General features: G+C 44.2%; 2 protein-coding genes across 2 annotated transcripts in view; one reads left to right on the forward strand and one right to left on the reverse strand.

The window, feature by feature from the left end:
• The window catches only part of LOC126106377 (cuticle protein 6.4-like), a 182,107-nt gene that overhangs the window by 108,224 nt on the left and 54,836 nt on the right, over positions 1-19,047 (reverse strand). The gene's annotated exons all lie outside the window — the stretch shown is intronic.
• Positions 1-19,047, forward strand: part of LOC126106375 (lipase 3-like) — a 64,500-nt gene that overhangs the window by 36,070 nt on the left and 9,383 nt on the right. The window contains exons 5-6 of the mRNA XM_049912640.1: positions 824-982; positions 10,732-10,816. Coding sequence (XP_049768597.1) covers positions 824-982; positions 10,732-10,816 — 244 coding nt within the window. The remainder of the gene's footprint in view (positions 1-823; positions 983-10,731; positions 10,817-19,047) is intronic.

The following is a 19,047-nucleotide window of genomic DNA, read 5'->3' on the forward strand; positions in this document are numbered from 1 at the left end:
TAGTCCTCGATATAAGGAGGATGGTTGATGCAGCAGTTATGCCGAAATGAAGAGGTTGTCTACCAAGTAACAGGAAAAGATGAATTGCATCAAAGTAAATCAAGGGTGACGGTCGAGGCAGCAAAAGTGTCGTTCTGTTAAACTGTAGATGGCCAGTATGCAACTATTCAGTACATAGAAATCGTATATATGTTGCCTGTACACTCACTTATTCCAAGTCATTGCTGTATAAATCATCCAAATGTTATAGGAAAGGTGGTGTAGCTGACCATCTAAGATGGAAGTCAGGTGTTCCAAATACGTTGATGTAAAAGATTACTGCAGGTTTTGTGGAGGTGAAGTTTGACACAAAACTGATGGAGAGACTTACTCACGTCTTTTCTTCTTTTTTTGTAGAAATTGGCTGGGCTTTTGAAAGTTGGCAGATACTGACGCATTCAAATAGTCTGTTGAAAGATGTTGACGCATCTGACTGCTCAGTATCAGATGCCGATCCATCTGTATGTTCTGTTGGCAGTTGCTGATTCATTTGACTGTTGGCAAAGGCTGACATGTTTGGCTGCTATCTTAGCAAATTCTAACGTGTTTGACAGTTTTACTAGCAGATACCGACGTATTCCATTGTTCTGTTGGCAGATGCCGATCCATTAAATTGTTCTGTCGAGCAGATGCTGGCAATTTTGTTGTTACTGTTGGCAGGTGATCATACATTTGACTGTTCTACAGGCACATGTTGCCGCGTTTAACTGTTTCGTTAGCGACTGCTGGGTCATTTGACAATTCTGTGGGTATATGCTGACACATTTGACTGTTGTGCTGGCAGATACTGACGCAGCTGATTGGCTTGGGAGAGTTCCTGCCCAGCAACGAGTTCATCACGATGGCGGGCGAGATCATGTGCAGCGACGGCGCCTTCACGCAGGACATCTGCGCCAACATCATGTTCCTCATCGGCGGCTTCAACGAGGCCGAAATGAACAAGGTCGGTGCCTCTGTGACGGGAGATTTACATATCAAGTACATTCGTAATAACTAGGACGATACTTCATTCTGAAAGCGGTGTCGGCTTGTAACCTGTAACGGATCTGGGCGATGTGTTATTTTCTACCGGATTTTTCGATACCAAATCTAATGAGGGAGGTTGTAAATGTTTTCTTATATTTTTGTCAGAATATTTTTTGTGAATTGTAATTTGCCTTATTTTATGCTAATTTGCTTATATGTTCGAGAGTGACAGCATATTTTTTAATATTAGTAGACGTGACTAATAAAATCAAAGAGACTGGTTACAAGTTGAAGCTTGTGTGTTGTGTGAGATGTCTTTGACGCTGTAGTCGTTTTTGACCGTAGTCAGTCGGCAGTGAACACTCGGTGTGTAACGGTGGAATAATGCACAGGTCCTCGTTATAATAATTTGCAAGTGACCAGCAAAAATGAGTTATTCTACTACTTTTTTATATAAACGTCAAGAAGGAAGCACATTCGGAAAAATGGTATTTGAAGCACCAAAAATGAGGCAAACGCATTGAACCAGGACATTTCCGCAGCCGACGAAAGAGCATTATGGAATCATACTTCCACTAGACGACTGAAGCCAACACAAAAAGCCAAATATCATCTTATAAACATCAACAGAAAAGTGAGTGCTGTCACGAAATATGCTAAATTCAAGTATATAAAAATATTGAGCATATTTCAAACCACACATTCGCAGTTCTCTCGCAAACGCTCGTTTGTGGACCCTCGTACACTGGAATGGTTTTTCTTCAGTTTCCGTATACTTTCACATGTGTCAGTCTTTGTTGTTAAATGTGATCCACCCTGTATGTGCAATAACAAAATTTTATCGCTATATCAACAGACATAAAAATAATAAATCTTGAATTGTTCAGACGTTCGTGCAAAGATTTTCATCTGACATCATTTCAGTGATGTACGTTGCCAGTTCATTCATAATCAAAACGCCTTCGGTCCCGGGTTCGATCCCCGCCACTGCCTACATTTTGATAAATAATTAGCATTGGCGGCCCAAGACTTCCGGCGTAAGAAGTCAGCCTCATTCTGCCAACGGCCTTGTCAAGGAGGGCGGAGAAGCGGATAGAGGTTCAGGGCCTAAAGGCGGAAGAATCAGCAATGATCAACGACATGAGGATGCAGAAGGCAATGGAAACCACTGCATTAAAGACACGTAACGTGTATCCACAGGTCATGTGGCCTGTAATTGAAGAAGTGTCATGATGATCTCTCTATTGGCAAAAGATTCCGGAATAGTCCCCCATTCGGATCTCCGGGAGGGGACTGCCAAGGGGGAGGTTACCATGAGAAAAAGACTGAATAATCAACGAAAGGATAACGTTCTACGAGTCGGGGCGTGGAATGTCAGAAGCTTGAACGTGGTAGGGAAACTAGAAAATCTGGAAAGGGAAATGCAAAGGCTCAATCTAGATATAGTAGGGGTCAGTGAAGTGAAGTGGAAGGAAGACAAGGATTTCTGGTCAGATGAGTATCGGGTAATATCAACAGCAGCAGAAAATGGTATAATAGGTGTAGGATTCGTTATGAATAGGAAGGTAGGGCAGAGGGTGTGTTACTGTGAACAGTTCAGTGACCGGGTTGTTCTAATCAGACTCGACAGCAGACCAACAACGACAACGATAGTTCAGGTATTCATGCCGACGTCGCAAGCTGAAGATGAACAGATAGAGAAAGTGTATGAGGATATTGGAAGGATAATGCAGTATGTAAAGGGGGACGAAAATCTAATAGTCATGGGCGACTGGAATGCAGTTGTAGGGGAAGGAGTAGAAGAAAAGGTTACAGGGGAATATGGGCTTGGGACTAAGAATGAAAGAGGAGAAAGACTATTTGAGTTCTGTAACAAGTTTCAGCTAGTAATAGTGAATACCCTGTTCAAGAATCACAAGAGGAGGGAGGTATACTTGGAAAAGGCCGGGAGATATGGGAAGATTTCAATTAGATTACATCATGGTCAGACAGAGATTCCGAAATCAGATACTGGATTGTAAGGTGTACCCGGGAGCATATATAGACTCAGATCACAATACAGTAGTGATGAAGAGTAGGCTGAAGTTCAAGACATCAGTGAGGAAGAATCAATACGCAAAGAAGTGGGATACGGAAATACTAAGGAATGACGAGATACGTTTGAAGTTCTCTAACGCTGTAGATACAGCAATAAGGAATAGCGCAGTAGGCAGTACAGTTGAAGAGGAATGGATATCTCTAAAAAGGGCCATCACAGAAGTTGGGAAGGAAAACATGGGTACAAAGAAGGTAGCTGCGAAGAAACCATGGGTAACAGAAGAAATACTTCAGTTGCTTGAGGAAAGGAGGAAGTACAAACAATACAGAAATACAAGTCGCTGAGGAATGAAATAAATAGGAAGTACAGGGAAGCTAAGACGAAATGGCTGCAGGAAAAATGTTAAGACATCGAAAAAGATATGATTGTCGGAAGGACAGACTCAGCATACAGGAAAGTCAAAACAACCTTTGGTGACATTAAAAGCAACGGTGGTAAAATTAAGAGTGCAACGGGAATTCCACTGTTAAATGCAGAGGATAGAGCAGATAGGTGGAAAGAATACATTGAAAGCCTCTATGAGGGTGAAGATTTGATGTGATAGAAGAAGAAACAGGAGTCGATTTAGAAGAGATAGGGGATCCAGTATTAGAATCGGAATTTAAAAGGGCTTTGGAGGACTTACGGTCAAATAAGGCAGAAGGGATAGATAACATTCCATCAGAATTTCTAAAATCATTGGGGGAAGTGGCAACAAAACGACTATTCACGTTGGTGTGTAGAATATATGAGTCTGGCGATATACCATCTGACTTTCGGAAAAGCATCATCCACATAATTCCGAAGACGGCAAGAGCTTACAAGTGCGAGAATTATCGCACAATCAGCTTAACATCTCATGCACCGAAGCTGCTTATAAGAATAATATACAGAAGAATGGAAAAGAAAATTGAGAATGCGCTAGGTGACGATCAGTTTGGCTTTAGGAAAGGTAAAGGGACGAGAGAGGCAATCCTGATGTTACGGCTAATAATGGAAGCAAGGCTAAAGAAAAATCAAGACACTTTCATAGGATTTGTCGACCTGGAAAAAGCGTTCGACAGTATAAAATGGTGCAAGCTGTTCGAGATTCTGAAAAAAGTAGGGGTAAGCTATAGGGAGGGACGGGTCATATACAATATGTACAACAACCAAGAGGGATTAATAAGAGTGGACGATCAAGAACGAAGTGCTCGTATTAATAAGGGTGTAAGGCAAGGCTGTAGCCTTTCGCCCCTACTCTTCAATCTGTACATCGAGGAAACAATGATGGAAATAAAAGAAAGGTTCAGGAGTGGAATTAAAATACAAGGTGAAAGGATATCAATGATACGATTCGCTGATGACATTGCTATCCTGAGTAAAAGTGAAGAAGAATTAAATGATCTGCTGAACGGAATGAACAGTCTAATGAGTACACAGTATGGTTTGAGAGTAAATCGGAGAAAGACGAAGGTAATGAGAAGTAGTAGAAATGAGAACAGCGAGAAACTTAACATCAGGATTGATGGTCACGAAGTCAATGAAGTTAAGGAGTTCTGCTACCTAGGCAGTAAAATAACCAATGACGGACGGAGCAAGGAGGACATCAAAAGCATACTCGCTATGGCAAAAAAGGCATTTCTGGCCAAGAGAAGTCTACTAATATCAAATACCGGCCTTAATTTGAGGAAGAAATTTCTGAGGATGTACGTCTGGAGCACAGCATTGTATGGTAGTGAAACATGGACTGTGGGAAAACCGGAACAGAAGAGAATCGAAGCATTTGAGATGTGGTACTATAGACAAATGTTAAAAATTAGGTGGACTGATAAGGTAAGGAATGAGGTGGTTCTACGGAGAAACGGAGAGGAAAGGAATATGTGGAAAACACTGATAAGGAGAAGGGACAGGATGATAGGACATCTGCTAAGACATGAGGGAATGACTTCCATGGTACTAGAGGGAGCTGTAGAGGGCAAAAACTGTAGAGGAAGACAGAGATTGGAATACGTCAAGCAAATAATTGAGGACGTAGGTTGCAAGTGCTACTCTGAGATGAAGAGGTTAGCACAGGAAAGGAATTCGTGGCGGGCCGCATCAAACCAGGCAGTAGACTGAGAAAAAAAAAAAAAAAAAACTTGCGTTGCCAGTTTGAATTTGTGCTGTCACATACAACTGAACTCAAGCCCACAGAGTATTTTCTCTTTCGAATCACCAATGATTTTGTGTATTTCTTTTCTGTTCCATAAATACTGGTTTTAATCATGTTTATCAATTTTCGACTTCTTTCATGGCAAATTTTCTAAAATTTTACTACTAACTCGAGTGATTTCTTGACATTTAAAATACAACTTACGCAGTTAAGCTGTGTTTTATGTTTAACGTGGCACTATACACTGGTATCCAAATTTAAAGCAACAAACAGAAATTTTAAAAAGTCTCTATTATTTTACCACAAATCAGTATAAACAGGTGATAGTAAAGTAGAAATAATGTAAAGATTACAAAACGTTATAGACTGCAACATGGATAACGGTAAACAAAAATTTTATTCGTTTAGTTCCAACTTAACGGATTTTCACAAACATTCTAACAACTGGTTAATGTGTTCAGTATGGAGTGTGACCACCTCTGGTACCAATACATACAATGACGGGTCATGCTGTGAATGATGTCATCAATCTCACGTTGAGGCAATAATGCCCATTCTTCCTGCAGAGCTGCTCACAGGACTTGGAGAATGGTTGGTTGGCGTTGACGTGATGCAACCCGTCTTCCTAACGTATCCCAGACATGCTCTATGGGATTCAAATCGAAGAGCGAGCAGGCCAAGCCATGCGTGCAATATCTTCCGTTTCCAAAAACAAGGCATCAACCATCCCTGCTCTATGAGGTCCAGCATTATCGTCCATCAGTACGACGTCTAGGCCAACAGCACTTCGCAACTACCGCGCATGAGACCACAAGATCTCCTCACGGTACCTGACAGCTGTTAAATCTTGCTGATTGAGCCGTAAAATTTCATGAATAGATGTTGGAGTGGTCAACATAATCCCTGCCCACATCAGTAGGTAACCTCCACGATATCGGTCTCTTTCCACAATGCTTTGGTCCCCAAATCGTGTGCCACGCGCTCTGCAGATGTGAATCTGTCGAGAATCAACTTCCAGACCAGATCGGGGCTGATCTGTAAAAACATGATTGGCCCACTGTTCGACCGTCCAGGCAACACGTTGACGGCTCCAATCTAGACCGGCCAGAGGTAAAGAGACTGCAGGTCGCCAACAATAAAGGCTACTCTACTGAAGCCTTCTGTACACCACCTGCCTCGATACAACACGTCCAGTGGATGCTGCGAGGTCAGATACCAGTTGCAGTGCAGTTCGAAGACGGTACCATCTTACTCTTACTGCCAAACGACGGTCTACTCTTTCCGATGTCACATGTGGTCGGCCCTGTCCTTATCTCCACGATACAGTGTCCGTCTCTATAAACTGTCGCCTCATCCGAGAGACAACAGAATGATTCACATTAAGGCATAGGACCACATCAGTTTGCGACTGTCCTGCTTCCATTCTTCCTATGGCCCTCCACAGCAGAGAGTCTGGTAGGCGTCTTCTCCGTGCCATACTGCACCGTCTGTGACTGTGTACACAGCGACTGTGCAAGTGAAACTGCGCTGCAAACGCTACCCTGCTTGACAGGTGCACAGACGTCATTGCTGTCGTGGTTGTCCGTTTATCGGAATGCCATCTTCTGTGCAGAACACGATCGTAACAACATCTGTTGACAGTTTGTATGATTATATCGTGAACTAGACACAAGACGGGGAAATACTAGTTTGTTGCTTTAATTTTGACCACAGTGTAAGTCGCTGATATTTCCTGCATTTATGTCATACGGTTTCCTATGGGGAGTGATTTAAATTGTAAACTATACAAACAAAAAATTCCATTAGGACACTAAAAAGTGTCATACATTGTGTATCTTCATTCTTTCAACACAGTTTAATATATCACACTCTTTTATTGAAGGCAGAAAATACCATCGGTCTGGTTCTCTGTTCTTTCAGTTGAAATCTATCAAAGATCTCAGAAATGACCTTAAATGGAAATGAATTGAATCCTTTAATGTTTAGCACTGCAATACAATTCAGAAATTTGTTTCTATTACAGAGAAACAGCTGCATGGTATTTATTTTGAAAGAAAAGAACCACCATCTCTATTATTACTAGAGGGACATTTATTTTTAAAGCTCTTATCAAGAATCCATGCAAAGGAAACTAATGTGGATGGTGGAGGGGGCGGAGTGGACGGAGGAGGGGGTGCACGCCAAACGGCATGTCACCTGTTCAGAAGGAAAAATGCTCTCGAGCTCACACTGACTGTGTTACTCATCTGTTATTTAAAGCATCTTCAGTGTTATGATTATAATTTTTATGCTTTCAGATTATAAACTTTCTCAAATGATATTTAATATCACGCTATACGAGTTAACGCAACGGCCTTGTGACAGTGAATACACTGGTTCCCGTGAGATCACTGAAGTTAAGCGCTGTCGCGCGTGGCCGGCACTTGGATGGGTGACCATCCAGCCGCCACGCACTGTTGGCACTTTTCGGGGTGTACTCAGCCTCGTGATGCCAATTGAGGAGCTACTCGACCGAATAGTAGCGGCTCCCGTCAAAGAAAACCATCATCGCGACCGGGAGAGCAGTGTGCTGACCACACGCCCCTCCTATCCGCATCTTCAACTGAGGATGATACGGCGGTCGGATGGTCCCGATGGGCCACTTGCGGCCTGAAGAGGGAGTGCTTTTTTTAATACTAGTTAAGTCCATACCACAAATTCTCAGGCTATCATGGAGATAAGATTTTCTAGTCCAATATTATTCGTGTTTAATAGCTAAAACGTGCTGGAAGGCCTAGTAAACTATAAGCAGGAGATAGTCCAGGATATCCTTTAATTCGTAAACTGCCACAAAAAAAATTAATGCACCGTTTTAGAGGTTTCCAATTCATTCAAGATTTATTGTTGCAACAGTGCATATGGCGTACATTAAATTATTACATTTACAAATAGCACAAGCGTTTCTGAGGTACCATGTATCAACCCAAGCCGGAACACCCACATTAATGCGTGGTGTAGCCTCCACAGGTGGCAATGCAGGCGCTGACTCTGGCATCCAGTCGATCGTACAGATGGTGAATTCTGTCCTGCTCGACCCATACACGTAGTCCTGTAAGAGTAGTTGGCTGATCAGTCACACGACTATTTCTCGTCCCATCATATTCCATGCTTGCCAGATTGGAGCCAAGTCTAGAGTCGTGCTGGCCAGGGAAGTTTCTGCACGTCTACCGAGAGCTGTTTAGTGACCCCTCTAGAAACACCAAAGGTGAACCAGAGTTGTAGCTTGTCGCACCCGAGACGATAATGCCTGCAATTGAGCCAGTGTCTTGGATGAATGTACTCTATAAGACAGGGCTCACCAGGTCTATGTTGTACATGCAAACGACCTTCACTTGCGTGCCGGCAGAATTTGCTTTTATCACTGAAGACCACGGTGCGCCCTTCCATCTTCCGAGTGATCCTCTGACGGCACCGGTCGAGCTTTGAGTGCCGCATGACTGGAAGACGGAATAGAGGTGTGCGTGCCAGTAGTCCCACTGCTAATAATCGGTTCACAACAGCTCCTGTTGGCATGTCTGGGCTCACAAGCCCTCTACCCTGTGCTGTGGCAGATCTACGATCTGCCACTCTTGTCTTTACAATAGACTATCCCGGTGGACGTCTGTGCCACATAGACATCCAGAACCTCGTCTGCAGGTGTGAGACTGTTCACGTGACCACGGATATCAACATCGCTGCACAACTGATGCAACACGTACAGCTTATATGACCATCCTGCCACTCAGAACGGGCAATTTTCCCCTTTCAAACTCGCTCAGTTGGTTGTAGGAAGCACAAGTACGTGTCTGTAGCATCGTTGCCTGCTCGCTTCACACGTTTGCACCACACTGAGCCTTCTGCTTGTCAGCATTCCCTACCCTTTAGAGTAGACACAGATGGCTCTCTGGTGGCTACGCCATGACGCTATCTGTTGGAGGACGACGTTGAAACCATTATCGGTACATCTACTATCCCTCAGGTGGCATATCCATCATCGGACCAAAACTGATGACGTTTTTCTAGGTGTACTAATTTTTTTCCCAGCAGTGTATTTTACACTAATGGCCATTAAAATTGCTACACCAAGAAGAAATGTACATGATAAACGGGTATTCATTGGACAAATATATTATACTAGAACTGACATGTGATTACATTTTCACACAATTTCGGTGCATAGATCCTGAGAAGTCAGTACCCAGAACAACCACCTTTGGCCTTGATAAGCCTGGGAATTGAGTCAAACAGAGCCCATGCAGCTTCAACACGATACCACAGTTCATCAAGAGTAGTGACTGGCGTATTGTAACGAGCCAGTTGCTCGGCCACCATTGACCAGACGTTTTCAATTGGTGACAGATATGGAGAATGTGCTGGCCAGGGCAACATCGAACATTTTCTGTATCCAGAAAGGCCCGTACAGGACCTGGAACGTGAATTGAATGAAGGGTAGAGCCACGGGTCGTAACACATCTGAAATGTAACGTCCACTATTCATAGTGCCGTCAATGCGAACAGGAGGTGACCGAGACGTTTAACTAATGGCACCCCATACCATCATGCCGGGTGATACGCCAGTAGGGCGATGACGAATACACGCTTCCAATGTGCGTTCACCGCGATGTCGCCAAACACGGATGCGACCGTCATGATGCTGTAAACAGATTCTGGATTCATCTGAAAAAATGACGATTTGCCATTCGTTCACCCAGGTTCGTCGTTCAGTACACCATCGCAGGCGCTCCTGTCTGCGATGCAGCGTCAAGGGTCACCGCAGCCATGGTCTCCGAGCTGATAGTCCATGCTGCTGCAAACGTCGTCGAACTGTTCGTGCAGATGGTTGTTGTCTTGCAAACGTCCCCATCTGTTGACTCAGGGATCGGGACGTGGCTGCACGATCAGTTACAGCCGTGCGGATAAGATGCCTGTCATCTCGACTACTAGTGATACGAGGCCGTTGGGATCCAGCACGGCGTTCCGTATTATCCTCCTGAACCCACCGATTCCATATCCTGCTAACAGTCACTGGATCTCGACCAACGCGAGCAGCAATGTCGCGATACGACAAACCGCAATCGCGATAGGCTACAATCCGACCTTTATCAAAGTCAGAAACGTGACGGTACGCATTTCTCCTCCTTACACGAGGCATCACAAAAACGTTTCACCGGGCAAAGCCGGTCAACTGCTGTTTGTGTATGAGAAATCGGTTGGAAACTATCCCCATGTCAGCACGTCGTAGGTGTCGCCACCGGCGCCACCCTTGTGTGAATGCTCAGGAAAGCTAATCATTTGCATATCACAGCATCTTCATCCTGTCGTTAAATTTCGCGTTTGTAGCACGTCGTCTTTGTGGTGCAGCTGTTTTAATGGCCAGTAGTGTACATTTACTGTGTCAACAGCCAGGAGAATGTATTCCACAGGTCTACTGTTCGTATTAATTCTCATACTTAATATTTTAAATTTATGCTGATTGAGATCGTATCATGTGTTGCAGACGATGATTCCCGTCATCATGGGCCATGACCCGGCAGGGTGCTCCACGAAGCAGCTGATCCACTATGGACAGGAAATCCAGAGCGGTTTGTATCGCATTCTTACACGCACAATAGCCATGTTTTATGTCTTTAATAAGATGCGTCATGTGCCGATGTTTCCAATACGTCGTGATAATTTCACCGCCGCTCTTTTCTAGCTAGGAAGACAATGTGATACATTATGAAACATACGTTTGTTATTTTTTCAATCTGCGAGCTCTTGAAACACATAGTTTTACGTTTCCTTATTATAATATTCTCTCAAGGACAAAGTTGAAAGTAATAAAATTAAATATATTCGTTATAACTTCGTGGATTGTGTTACACCACCAGAAATCAAGCACTGCCAAATATCTTATGTAGAGTTGTATAGGAAGAACACTGACGTCATACTTTCTTCCATTCTTCTAGTTACCTCTTGATTCTTGTACACATCGTATATTACCAGCGTTTGCTTTTTTTCTTCTGTAGCTCTATTTTTCAGAGAATTTTGAACAAATCACGCCATTTTACGTTGACAAACGCTTTTTCTACGTAGGCAAACCTATGAAGATATCTTGATTTATCTTAAATCTTGCTTCCATCATGAAGCACAACATCCAATTGGTTTGGTGCTTTTACCCCTCCCGAAGTCAAATTGACCGGCATGTAACTTGTTACTAATCCCCCCAATTGTGACCCTTGATGTCTTGCTACCAGCTGTATGTGTTGTGTACGACTTCAAACACAACAGTAAGGAGAGATGGTCTACAGAATGATGTGGCAACTGTCGTTGACCGAAAGCGGCACAGGAATAAAAATGATAGGTGAACGAGGTGTCACTGCAAACAGAAGAGTGAAGATTTACTTAACTTTTACTTCTACAAACGTATTAAGACTCATTCTACATCTATGTCTACATCTACAGACATCAAAAGAATGTTTTACATCACTTCGGAACCTGGAGTTCCGGAACCTGTACAGGAAATTGGAATAGAGATCAACACAAACATCATTTTTGTCCGTTTTATTGCTCATGAAAACCATACAGCGAAACCTTCAGAGGTGGTGGTCCAGATTGCTGTACACACCGGTACCTCTAATACCCAGTAGCATTGATGCATGCCTGTATTTGTCGTGGCATACTGTCCACAAGTTCATCAAGGCACTGTTGGTCCAGATTGTTCCAGTCCTGAACGGTGATATGGCAAATATGCCTCAGATAGGTGGTGGGTAACGTCATCCAAGAACAGCTCTTTTTAACCTATCCTAGGCATGGTCGGTAGGGTTCATGTCTGGAGAACGTGCTCGCCACTCTAGTCGAGCGATGTTGTTATCCTGAAGAAAGTCATTCGCAAGATGTGCACGATGGGGGCGCAAATTGTCGTTCACGAAGACGAATGCCTCGCCAGTATGCTGCAGATATGGTTGCACTATCGGAGGATGGCATTCACGTATCATATAGCCGTTACAACGCCTTCCAAGACTACCAGCAGCGTACGTCGGCCCCACATAATATCACCCCAAAACAGCAGGGAACCTCCACCTGCTGCACTCGCTGGACAGTGTGTCTAAGGCGTTCAGCCGTCTCCAACGACTGACGGGTTGAAGGCAAAGGCGACACTCATCGGTGAAGAGAACGTGATGCCAATCCAGAGCGGTCCATTCGGCATGTTGTAGGGTCCATGGTACCGCTCTGCATGGTGTCGTGATTACAAAGATGGACCTCGCCATGGATATCGAGAGTGAGGTTGCGCATCATGCAGCCTACTGCGCACAGTTTGAGTCGTAACACGACGTCCCGTGGCTGCACGAAAAGCATTATTCAACATGGTGGCGTTGCCTTTAGCGTTCCTCCCAGCCATAATCTGTAGGTAGCGGTCATCCACTGCAGTAGTGGCCCTTGAGCGACCTTTGTGAGGCATGTCATCGACTTTTCCTCTCTCTCTGCATCTTCTCCATCTCCGAACAACATTGCTTTGGTTCACTCCGAGGCGCGTGGACTCCCTTGTTGAGAGTCCTTTCTGGCACAAAGTCACAATGCATAAGCGATCGAACCTCGATATTGAGCTACAGACAACATGAGCCTTGTATCTCCTTCCTGGTGGAATGACTGGAACAGATTGGTTGTCGGACCCCTCCATCTATTAGGCGCTGCTCATGCATGGTTGTTTAGATCTTTGGGCAGGTTTAGTGACATCTCTGAACAGTCAAAGGAACTGTCTCTGTGATACAACATCCACAATCAACATTTATCTACAGGAGTTCCGGAACCGGAGTGACACAAAACGTTTTTTGGTCTGTGTAGATCGATACCACCTTAAGGGGAGTGGCGGAGTATACGCCGTACCACTACGAGTCATTTTCTTTCCTATTCCACTCGCAAACAGAGCGAGAGGAAGACGTGTATCTATGTGCCTCCATATGAGCCCGATCCAAAACACTCGAAGAGTACTCAAGAATAGATCGCACTAGCGTCCCATATGCGGTCTCCTTTACAGGTGAACCACGCTTTCCTAGAATTCTCCCTATAAATCGAAGCTGACCAATTTCCTTCCCTACCACAATCCTCACATGCTCATTCCGTTTCATATCGCATTGCAGTCTTATGCCCAGGTAGTTACTGATTCTGTATCCGAACCTTACGGTTTCCTTTTCCGTACTCATCTGCATTAACTTTCACTTCTCTGCATTTAGGCATTTAGAGCTAGCTGCCATTCGGCACCGGAAATTTTGTGTAAGTCATCTTGTATCTTCCTACAGTCATTAGAAGACGACACCTTACCGTACACTTTAGCATCATCAGACAACTACCGCAGATTGCTGTATGCCAAATCGTTTATGTATACAAAGAATAACAGCGGTCTTACCACACTTCCCTGGGGCCCTACTGACGATATCCTGGTCTCTGATGAACACTCAGCGTCGAGGACAACACGTATCCATGAACATATTCCATATGGTCGTACCTTCGTTAACAGCGTACAATGGGGCACCGTGTCAAGCGCTTTCCAGAAGTCTAGACATATACAGAGTGTTACAAAAAGGTACGGCCAAACATTCAGGAAACTTTCCTCACACACAAATAAAGAAAGGATGTTATGTGGACATGTATCCGGAAACGCTTAATTTAGAGCTCATTTTAGTTTCGTCAGTATGTACTGTACTTCATGGTTTCACCGCCAGTAGGCCCAATTAAGGGAAGGTAATGCTGACTTCGGTGCTTGTGTTGACATGCGGCTCATTGCTCTATAGTACTAGCATCAAGCACATCAGTACGTAGCATCAACAGGTTAGTGTTCATCACGAACGTGGTTTTGCAGTCAGTACAATATTTACAAATGCGGAGTTGGCAGATGCCCATTTGATGTATGGATTAGCACGGGCCAATACCCGTGGCGCGGTACGTTTGTATCGAGACAGATTTCCAGAACGAAGGTGTCCCGACAGGAAGACGTTCGAAGCAATTGATCGGCGTCTTAGGGAGCACGGAACATTCCAGCCTATGACTCGCGACTGGGGAAGACCTAGAACGACGAGGACACCTGCAATGGACGAGGCAATTCTTCGTGCAGTTGACGATAACCCTAATGTCAGCGTCAGAGAAGTTGCTGCTGTACAAGGTAAAGTTGACCACGTCACTGTATGAAGAGTGCTACGGGAGAACCAGTTGTTTCCGTACCATGTACAGCGTGTGCAGGCACTATCAGCAGCTATTGGCCTCCACGGGTACACTTCTGCGAATGGTTCATCCAACAATGTGTCAATCCTCATTTCAGTGCAAATGTTCTCTTTACGGATGAGGCTTCATTCCAACGTGATCAATTTGTAAATTTTCAGAATCAACATGTGTGGGCTGACGAGAATCCGCACGCAGTTGTGCAATCACGTCATCAACACAGATTTTCTGTGAACGTTTGGGCAGGCATTGCCTTGATTGGGCCCCATGTTCTTCCACCTACATCTACATCTACATCTACATCTATACTCCGCGAGCCACCTTACGGTGTGTGGCGGAGGGTACTTATTGTACCACTATCTGATCCCCCCTTCCCTGTTCCATTCACGAATTGTGCGTGGGAAGAACGACTGCTTGTAAGTCTCCGTATTTGCTCTAATTTCTCGGATCTTTTCGTTGTGATCATTACGCGAGATATATGTGGGCGGTAGTAATATGTTGCCCATCTCTTCCCGGAATGTGCTCTCTCGTAATTTCGATAATAAACCTCTCCGTATTGCGTAACGCCTTTCTTGAAGTGTCCGCCACTGGAGCTTGTTCAGCATCTCCGTAACGCTCTCGCGCTGACTAAATGTCCCCATGACGAATCGCGCTGCTTTTCGCTGGATCATGTCTATCTCTTCTATTAATCCAACCTGGTAAGGGTCCCATACTGATGAGCAATACTCAAGAATCGGACGAACAAGCGTTTTGTAAGCTACTTCTTTCGTCGATGAGTCACATTTTCTTAGAATTCTTCCTATGAATCTCAACCTGGCGCCTGCTTTTCCCACTATTTGTTTTATGTGATCATTCCACTTCAGATCGCTCCGGATAGTAACTCCTAAGTATTTTACGGTCGTTACCGCTTCCAATGATTTACCACCTATGGCATAATCGTACTGGAATGGATTTCTGCCCCTATGTATGCGCATTATATTACATTTATCTACGTTTAGGGAAAGCTGCCAGCTGTCGCACCATGCATTAATCCTCTGCAGGTCTTCCTGGAGTACGTACGAGTCTTCTGATGTTGCTACTTTCTTGTAGACAACCGTGTCATCTGCAAATAGCCTCACGGAGCTACCGATGTTGTCAACTAAGTCATTTATGTATATTGTAAACAATAAAGGTCCTATCACGCTTCCTTGCGGTACTCCCGAAATTACCTCTACATCTGCAGATTTTGAACCGTTAAGAATGACATGTTGTGTTCTTTCTTCTAGGAAATCCTGAATCCAATCACAAACCTGGTCCGATATTCCGTAAGCTCGTATTTTTTTTCATTAAACGTAAGTGCGGAACCGTATCAAATGCCTTCCTGAAGTCCAGGAATACGGCATCAATCTGCTCGCCAGTGTCTACGGCACTGTGAATTTCTTGGGCAAATAGGGCGAGCTGAGTTTCACATGATCTCTGTTTGCGGAATCCATGTTGGTTATGATGAAGGAGATTTGTATTATCTAAGAACGTCATAATACGAGAACACAAAACATGTTCCATTATTCTACAACAGATTGACGTAAGCGAAATAGGCCTATAATTATTCGCATCTGATTTATGACCCTTCTTGAAAATGGGAACGACCTGCGCTTTCTTCCAGTCGCTAGGTACTTTACGTTCTTCCAGCGATCTACGATAAATTGCTGATAGAAAGGGGGCAAGTTCTTTAGCATAATCACTGTAGAATCTTAAGGGTATCTCGTCTGGTCCGGATGCTTTTCCGCTACTAAGTGATAGCAGTTGTTTTTCAATTCCGATATCGTTTATTTCAATATTTTCCATTTTGGCGTCCGTGCGACGGCTGAAGTCAGGGACCGTGTTACGATTTTCCGCAGTGAAACAGTTTCGGAACACTGAATTCAGTATTTCTGCCTTTCTTCGGTCGTCCTCTGTTTCGGTGCCATCGTGGTCAACGAGTGACTGAATAGGGGATTTAGATCCGCTTACCGATTTTACATATGACCAAAACTTTTTAGGGTTCTTGTTTAGATTGTTTGCCAATGTTTTATGTTCGAATTCGTTGAATGCTTCTCTCATTGCTCTCTTTACGCTCTTTTTCGCTTCGTTCAGCTTTTCCTTATCAGCTATGATTCGACTACTCTTAAACCTATGATGAAGCTTTCTTTGTTTCCGTAGTACCTTTCGTACATGATTGTTATACCACGGTGGATCTTTCCCCTCGCTTTGGACCTTAGTCGGTACAAACTTATCTAAGGCGTACTGGACGATGTTTCTGAATTTTTTCCATTTTTGTTCCACATCCTCTTCCTCAGAAATGAACGTTTGATGGTGGTCACTCAGATATTCTGCGATTTGTGCCCTATCACTCTTGTTAAGCAAATATATTTTCCTTCCTTTCTTGGCATTTCTTATTACACTTGTGGTCATTGATGCAACCACTGACTTATGATCACTGATACCCTCTTCTACATTCACGGAGTCGAAAAGTTCCGGTCTATTTGTTGCTATGAGGTCTAAAACGTTAGCTTCACGAGTTGGTTCTCTAACTATCTGCTCGAAGTAATTCTCGGACAAGGCAGTCAGGATAATGTCACAAGAGTCTCTGTCCCTGGCTCCAGTTCTGATTGTGTGACTATCCCATTCTATACCTGGTAGATTGAAGTCTCCCCCTATTACAATAGTATGATCACGAAACTTCTTCACGACGTTCTGCAGGTTCTCTCTGAGGCGCTCAACTACTACGGTTGCTGATGCAGGTGGTCTATAGAAGCATCCGACTATCATATCTGACCCACCTTTGATACTTAGCTTAACCCAGATTATTTCACATTCGCATTCGCTAATAACTTCACTGGTAAGCCGTCAGGGATTTTATCGTTTCGCCCAAGGGGGGGTCCCTCTAACCTAAAAAACCCCCGTGTGCACGCCACACGTACTCTGCTACCCTAGTAGCTGCTTCCGGTGTGTAGTGCACGCCTGACCTGTCTAGGGGGGCCCTACAGTTCTCCACCCCTACGCTCAATGGAGCACGTTATCATGATTTCATACGGGATACTCTACCTGTGCTGCTAGAAGATGTGCCTTTACAAGTACGACACAACATGTGGTTCATGCACGATGGAGCTCCTGCACATTTCAGTCGAAGTGTTCGTACGCTTCTCAACAACATATTCGGTGGCCGATGGATTGGTAGAGGCGGACCAATTCCATGGCCTCCACGCTCTCCTGACCTCAACCCTCTTGACTTTCATTTATGGGGGCATTTGAAAGCTCGTGTCTACGCAACCCCGGTACCAAATGTGCTCGTATTGTGGACGGCTGTGATACAATACGCCATTCTCCAGGGCTGCATCAGCGCATCAGGGATTCCATGCGACGGAGGGTGGATGCATGTATCCTAGCTAACGGAGGACATTTTGAACATTTCCTGCAACAAAGTGTTCGAAGTCACGCTGGTACGTTCTGTTGCTGTGTGTTTCCATTCCATGATTAATGTGATTTGAAGAGAAGTAACAAAATGAGCTCTAACATGGAAAGTAAGCGTTTCCGGACACATGTCCACATAACATATTTTCTTTCTTTGTGTGTGAGGAATGTTTCCTGAAAGTGTGGCCGTATCTTTTTGTAGCACCCTGTAGAATCAGCCTGTTGCCCTTCACCCTTAGTTAGCAATATATCACGTGAGTAAAGGGCAAGCTGAGTTTCGCATGAGCGATTCTTTCTGATTCGTGAACGTAGGCTTGTCATTGTCAGTCTCAAGAAAGTTTTTTGTATTCGAACTGAGAATATGTTCAAGAATTTTACAGGAATCTAGGGATATTGGTCTACAGTTTTGCGGGTCCGTTCTTTTGCCCTTCTTATATACGGGAGCCACTTGAGCTTCCTTGTAATAACTTGAGACTTTGCGCTGGGCTAGAGATTTACGATAAATGCATGCTAAGTAACGAGCCAACGCCGTAGAGTATTCTTTCAATAAGGGAATTCTGATTCCATTCGGACCTGACACCTTATTTGCTTTCAACTCCTTCAGTTGTTTCTCTACGCCACGGATACTTATTACTACGTTGTCCAAATGGGAGCGTGCCCGATAGTCAAACGAAGGTACGTTTCTACGATTCTCCTGCGTGAACCATTTCCTGAACATGCAACTTCGCCTTTTGTTCTGCTATCCTCAATTGCCACACCGCACTGCTCAAGTGACTGGATGGAAGCCTTAGACCCACTCAGCGGTTTTACTTAGGACCAGAGTTTTCTCGGGTTCTCTTCCATATCTCTTTCTAAGGTATGACGGTGATAGCTGTTGTACGATTCGCGCATAGATCTTTCCATTGACGCAAAAAACTCTACTAACCTTTGCTTGTCGTCATTTTTTTTTTGTATCCCGCCTGGTAGGCGGCGCGTGGATCTGCTCCTGTAAACTGAAGGGTAGGCCGAATGTAGGAAGCTAGGAGGAGCAGGTGAGGTAGAAATTATTTTTTCCTTTATTGAGTTTCGATTCCCCCCGAAGGGGGCGGGCTGGCAGCAGCTTAGTATGCCGCTCTTTAGCCTACAGAGTTTGTTTTCAAAAGATGAAGATAATAAATAATAAAAACGGGCGATAAATTCGGAGACTTAA

This window comes from Schistocerca cancellata, chromosome 10 (assembly GCF_023864275.1).
Source record: "Schistocerca cancellata isolate TAMUIC-IGC-003103 chromosome 10, iqSchCanc2.1, whole genome shotgun sequence".
Classification (NCBI taxonomy): Eukaryota; Metazoa; Arthropoda; class Insecta; order Orthoptera; family Acrididae; genus Schistocerca; species Schistocerca cancellata.